The 6,440-nt window shown below is 48.4% G+C and overlaps 1 protein-coding gene across 1 annotated transcript in view; it reads right to left on the reverse strand.

Annotated features, from left to right (window-relative positions):
• Positions 1-6,166, reverse strand: part of echs1 (enoyl-CoA hydratase, short chain 1) — an 11,726-nt gene extending 5,560 nt beyond the window's left edge. Inside the window, 3 exon segments of the mRNA XM_033012866.1 lie at positions 1,514-1,645; positions 3,149-3,346; positions 6,012-6,166. Coding sequence (XP_032868757.1) covers positions 1,514-1,645; positions 3,149-3,346; positions 6,012-6,102 — 421 coding nt within the window. The 5' untranslated portion in view covers positions 6,103-6,166.
• Positions 6,167-6,440: the final 274 nt, after the last annotated feature.

Genomic DNA, 6,440 nt, shown 5'->3' on the forward strand with positions numbered 1-6,440 from the left:
ATAGAACGTAGAAATAGGTGCAGGAGTAGGCCATTCGGCCCTTCGAGCCTGCACTGCCATTCGATATGATCATGGCTGATCATCCAACTCAGTATCCCATCCCTGCCTTCTCTCCATACCCCCTGATCCCTTTAGCCACAAGGGCCACATCTAACTCCCTCTTAAATATAGCCAATGAACTGGCCTCAACTACCTTCTGTGGCAGAAAATTCCACAGATTCACCACTCTCTGTGTGAAAAATAATTTTATCATCTCGGTCCTAAAAGACTTACCTCTTACCCTTAAACTGTGACCCCTAGTTCTGGACTTCCCCAACATCGGGAATAATCTTCCTGCATCTAGCCTGTCCAACCCCTTAAGAATTTTGTAAGTTTCTATAAGATCCCCCCTCAATCTTCTGAATTCTAGCGTGTACAAGCCGAGTCTATCCAGTCTTTCTTCATATGAAAGTCCTGACATCCCAGGAATCAGTCTGGTGAACCTTCTTTGTACTCCCTCTATGGCAAGAATGTCTTTCCTCAGATTAGGAGACCAAAACTGTACGCAATACTCCAGGTGTGGTCTCACCAAGACCCTGTACAACTGCAGTAGAACATCCCTGCTCTTATACTCAAATCCTTTTGCTATGAATGCTAACATACCATTTACTTTCAATGACTGGTGTACCATGACACCCAGGTTTCGTTGCATCTCCCCTTTTCCTAATCGGCCACCATTCAGATAATAGTCTGCTTTCCTGTTTTTGCCACCAAAGTGGATAACCTCACATTTATCCACATTATACTGTCTCTGCCATGCATTTGTCCACTCACCCAACCTATCCAAGTCACCTTGCAGCCTCCTAGCATCCTCCTCACAGCTAACACTGTCCCCCAGCTTCGTGTCATCCGCAAACTTCGAGATGTTGCATTCAATTCCCTCATCCAGATCATTAATATATATTGTAAATAGCTGGGGTCCCAGCACTGAGCCTTGCGGTACCCCACTAGTCACTGCCTGCCATTGTGTAAAGGACCCGTTTACTCCTACTCTTTGCTTCCTGTCTGCCAGCCAGTTCTCTATCCACATCAATACTGAACCTCCAATACCATGTGCTTTAAGTTTGTATACTAATCTCTTATGTGGGACCTTGTCGAAAGCCTTCTGAAAGTCCAGATACACCACATCCACTGGTTCTCCCCTATCCACTCTACAAGTTAAATCCTCGAAAAATTCTATAAGATTCGTCAGACATGATTTACCCTTCATAAATCCATGCTGACTTTGTCCAATGATTTCACCACTTTCCAAATGTGCTGCTATCCCATCTTTAATAACTGCTTCTAGCAGTTTCCCCACTACCAACGTTAGACTAACTGGTCTGTAATTCCCTGTTTTCTCTCTCCCTCCTTTTTTAAAAAGTGGGGTTACATTAGCTACCCTCCAGTCCTCAGGAACTACTCCAGAATCTAAAGAGTTTTGAAAAATTATCACTAATGCATCCACTATTTCTGCGGCTACTTCGTTAAGTACTTACAGCGTAGCCGTTGACAGCAGCTATCACCGGCTTCTTTCCCGTGGTCACATGATTCCAGTGAGCCAGGAAGTTCCCCGCGTAACATTCCTGGAACGTTTTGTCCGCCATCTCCTTGATATCAGCACCAGCTAACAAGGAAGAGAGCAGAGCAAGGCATGAAGTGAGTCAACACAACTGCCTCAGCATTGCCCAGACCACCCATGTTAAGGGTCTCGACCAGAAATGTCACCCATTCCTCCCTCCAGAGATGCAGCCACTGAGTTACTCCAGCATGTTGTGTCTAACTCTTTGATCATGTTGGCTGCTTTCCTGAGGTAACGTGGCGTAGATGTGGAGTCAAGGAGAGAATGCTGCACAGTGGATAAAATTAAATACAAGGAACTGCAGATTTCAGTTTACAAACAAAATAAGCAAAGTGCTGGAGTAACATCGGGCCAGGCAGCATTTCTGTAGTACATGGATAGGTGACATTTTGGGTTGAGAGCCCTCTGCAGGCTTCAGTGATTAAATTAGCCAGCCTGTAATGCAGACAACTGGACTGAGGACTCGTTCACCCCAAGTTTAAATCCCATCACCGGAGCTGTGGAATTTAAATTCAGTTCTTAATCTGGAATTTGGGAATAAAGATCAAATATGGCCAATAATGATGACTATAATGTCCCTCTGTGGAGGATACAGCATGGGTCTGGTCTAGCCTGGATGTAACTCGGGATTCACCCATTTGTTGAGTCTAAATGTCCCCTGAAGTGGCTCAAGCTGCTCTGTACAAGGGCAACGTGGACCACAATAAACATTGCACTTCCCAGAAGAGTCAAAGCCAAAACAATGAGTTAAAAAAGATGCAGGCAGGATCTAAGTTACAAGTCCCCATAATTGTGGTGAGAGGCGGTGGGAGGTGACGTAACAAATAAGCAACAGATGGATTTACTGAGGTCCTGCACTGAGTGATATGTTGGTGAGATACAACACTTGGCCAGCATGATGGAGTTATATATAGGAAGAGTTTGGATAGGCTGGGACTGCCTTCTTTGGAACATAGGAGGTTGAGCGGTGACTTTATTAAGGTGTACAAGATCATGGAGGGGGGAACATAGATAAAAGTGAATTCTCACAGTCTTTTTCTCCAAAGTAAAGGATTCTAAAACTAGTGGGCATAGGCTTATGGTGAGAGGGGAGAGGTTTCAAGGGTAATATTCAGAGGGTGTCTTCTCCTCCTATCTGACTCATGTCTGGGTCTGAAATAGGTTCGTACCTGGAACGAGTTGCCAGAGGCAACTTCTAGAAGGCATTTGAACAGATATATGGACGGGAAGTTGAGTAGAGGGATATGGAACAAATGCAGGTGTACAGGATGGCCAAAATGCCAATTTGGTCGCACAGACAAGGTGGGCCGAAGGGCCTGTTTCTGTGCTGTACAACTGGAAGATTCTACAACCTATGGCCCCATGATCTGCTTTTTCCTGGGCTTTGTGTTGGCTCTGTGCCCAGTGAGAGAGACTGCTATCGTCAGTCAATGGTTGGTGAGGCGTGGCAGAGAGGGTCATCTGGTGCCCTCTCTTTACCTCATTGTGTAGACTTACAGACAGCCCAGGTGACCCAGCCCTTCACCAGACCCCTCCCCCGGTACCTACCTGCAAAAGCCTTCTCGCTTCCAGTAAGGACAATGGCTCCGATCTGAGGGTCATTTTCAAACTCATCCAACGCCAGGCCGACCTCTCTCATCAGCTCATCGCACAAGGCGTTCAAAGCTTTCTTCCGATTCAGCTGTATGAAGCCCACGTTCCCTCGCTCACCCTTCTTCTCCACCAGGATGTGCTGGTACTGGGCCCCTGGACACAAGGACACAATGAATAACGTCAACACACAATGCAGGACAGAACGCCACAGGAGATCCTTCTTCCCTGTGGCTATCAAACTGTACAACTCCTCCCCCTTCTGTCGTGGGGTAGACTGAGACTGACTCCCCTCACCTATCTTTGCACACCCCCAATCCTGGACTTTCCACTTGTCACTTATTATTGTCATGTTTCATGCATCTTGCTGTGTTTTATGTTGGAAGACCAATTTCCCTCCTGAGATAAATAAAGTTATATCATATTGTATCGTAGTGACACAGGCCAGAAACAATGTTGATTAAAAACTCGATGAATTGCTAAAGAATTAATAGGTCGTAGGACAATGATGGTCAAATTGACTCTTCGAGTCTATGCCTGCTCACAGCGTGATGCATTCCTTCCTCATTTCATCTGTAATCTAAACCTCCCACATTTAACACAAGTAGCTAATACTCTGCATTCAAATTATTACAAAACTAATTTTATTTTATAGGAATTTCCTTTTTGAAATAATTCAGTAAGGAATTTACAACAAAATCAGTTCTTGAGGCCCGATTATTTTGCATTAGTTTGGTTTATTTTAGTGATACAGCATAGAAACAGGCCCTTCAGCCCATTGAGTCCACGCCAACCATCGATCACCCGTTCACACTTATCCTATTTTCTCATCCACTCCCTACATATCAGGGACAATTTACAGAGGGCCAATTAGCCGATAAATCCACACTGTTTGGGGATGTGGGAGGAAACTGGAGCACATGTGGGAAACTCATGTGGTCACAGGGAGAATGTGCAAACTCCACACAGACAGCACCTGAGGTCAGGATCGAACCAGGGTCCCTGGGGCTGTGAGGCAGCATGTCCACCACTGTGTCACAGTCACTGTGATTCAGATTGTTATTAAACACTGACACTAAAGTCAGGGCACGTTATGTTGATCCTACCCAGTAAATATCTAAAGACAAGTCCTAGTAATTTGCAGCACGTTGCCTGTTAACCCCTGACAACACCTTCTGGATTCAATTCAAGCTTCACAAGGTGAACACACAGTGGATTCCTGCCATTTTCACCAAGCAATATTGAAGCACACTGATTCATAGACATTGCAACATGAAAGTCCAATGTACAACCATCACCTGCTGTGGCCGGCTAGCATGACCTAGCTCACCACTACAACCCCACCACCAGAGTACATCAAACACAGACTTTGACCCACACAACTCATTACCTAAAATACCAACTTTGTTAAACACAACTCCAAACTAAACTGGTCAAACATAGTTCATCTGCTTTATAGCAACCAACTAAACTCTTGGCAACTGCAAACCGTACAGGAGGCCATTCGGGCCATAATTGCCATTCTGGGCTAAAAGCCCTCAATTCATTAATTGGATCTTGCTTTTGGCAACTGGAAAACTAAACTCACTAATAGCCTCCCGGATAAAAACATGAGCCCCAAGCACAGCAAGATGTCCAGTTGGTAAGAGTGCAGAGAACATTCACGAGGATTTGAGGGTCTGAGTTATATAGAGAGAGAGAGAGAGGCTGGGCAGGATAGGACCTTATTCCTTGGAGCACAGGAGGCTGAAGGGTTAACTTGTAAAGATGATGAAGGGAATATGTAGGGTGAATGCAGAGACTTTTCCCCAGAGTGGGGGAATGAAGAACCAGAGGAAATAGGATAAAGGTGAAAGGGAAAAGACTTAACAGGAACCTGAAGGGCAATGTTTTCACACAAAGGGTGGCGAGTATATGGAATAAGGTGTCAGTGGAGGCAAGTACATAGAAGCACAGAAAAATAGGTGCAGGAGTAGGCCATTCGGCCCTTCGAGCCTGCACCACCATTCAATATGATCACGGCTGATCATCTAAAATCAGTATCCTGTTCCGGTTTTTTCCCCATATCCCTTGATTCCGTTAGCCCTAAGAGCTAAATCTAACTCTCTCTTGAAAACATGCAGTGAATTGGTCTCCACTGCATTCTGTGGCAGAGACTTCCACAGATTCACAATTCTGCGTGAAAAGGTTTTTCCTCATCTCAGTCCTAAATGGCTTACCTTCTTATTCTTAACTGTGACCCCTGGTTCTGGGCTCCCCCAACATATGAAAAAATTTCCAACGACCAGGGTAGCGCCGAAAAAGCCTCTTTGCAATGCTGCCGCTTTGTTCTGCAAATATTCAGTTGCATTTGCTGATGTCCGCAGCCCCTTGTCAAGGTCATCTCCCCAGGCTCGCCGGCCCGGGCAACATTGCGGCCCGGACAACATTGCAGCCCCAGTCCCAGGCTCGCCGGCCCGGACAACATTGCGGCCCGGACAACATTGCAGCCCCAGCCAGGACAACATTGCAGCCCCAGTCCCAGCACCAGCGGCCCGGGCAACATTGCAGCCCCAGTCCCAGGCTCGCCGGCCCGGGCAACATTGCAGCCCCAGCCCGGGCAACGTTGCAGTCCCAGCACCAGCGGCCCCGGGCAACATTGCAACCCCAGCCCCAGTCCCAGCACCAGCGGCCCCGGGCAACGTTGCAGTCCCAGCACCAGCGGCCCCGGGCAACATTGCAACCCCAGCACCAGCGGCCCCGGGCAAAGTTGCAACCCCAGTCCCAGCACCAGCGGCCCCGGGCAAAGTTGCAACCCCAGCCCGCCCGCCGCCACCTTTACCTGCGCTGCTCGCTCTGACTGCAGCCGCCGCCAAGGGCCGGCTCCGGGAGACACGGAGGGAAGCGGCCGCAACTCTGCATAGCAACGCCATGTCGGCCCGTCGTGCCCTACTATCCCGCCCACTGGCCCGGGAACCCGCCCCCGTCAATCATCCCCGCCTCCCCGCCCGGGTTAACCCTCTCGCTGCCGCTGCGATGCGAGTGGATCCTTGTGCAACGTGGAGAGATCACACACTGGGCGCCGTCAAGTCAAGACCCCTCTCTCCCTTCTCCCTCCCACTACCCTCCTCATCCCCCAATCCCACTGCCTCCATCTCTCCTCTCCTTCCTCCCCCCGCCCTCTCTGCTCATCCACGGGAGGAGGCTGCTGCTCAGTGGCGAGTGGCGGCGGAGCAGCGCGGTCTGGTCGGCGAGGAGCCGGAGCTGGAGC

Source organism: Amblyraja radiata, chromosome 37, assembly GCF_010909765.2.
Source record: "Amblyraja radiata isolate CabotCenter1 chromosome 37, sAmbRad1.1.pri, whole genome shotgun sequence".
In the NCBI taxonomy this organism is placed as follows: domain Eukaryota; kingdom Metazoa; phylum Chordata; class Chondrichthyes; order Rajiformes; family Rajidae; genus Amblyraja; species Amblyraja radiata.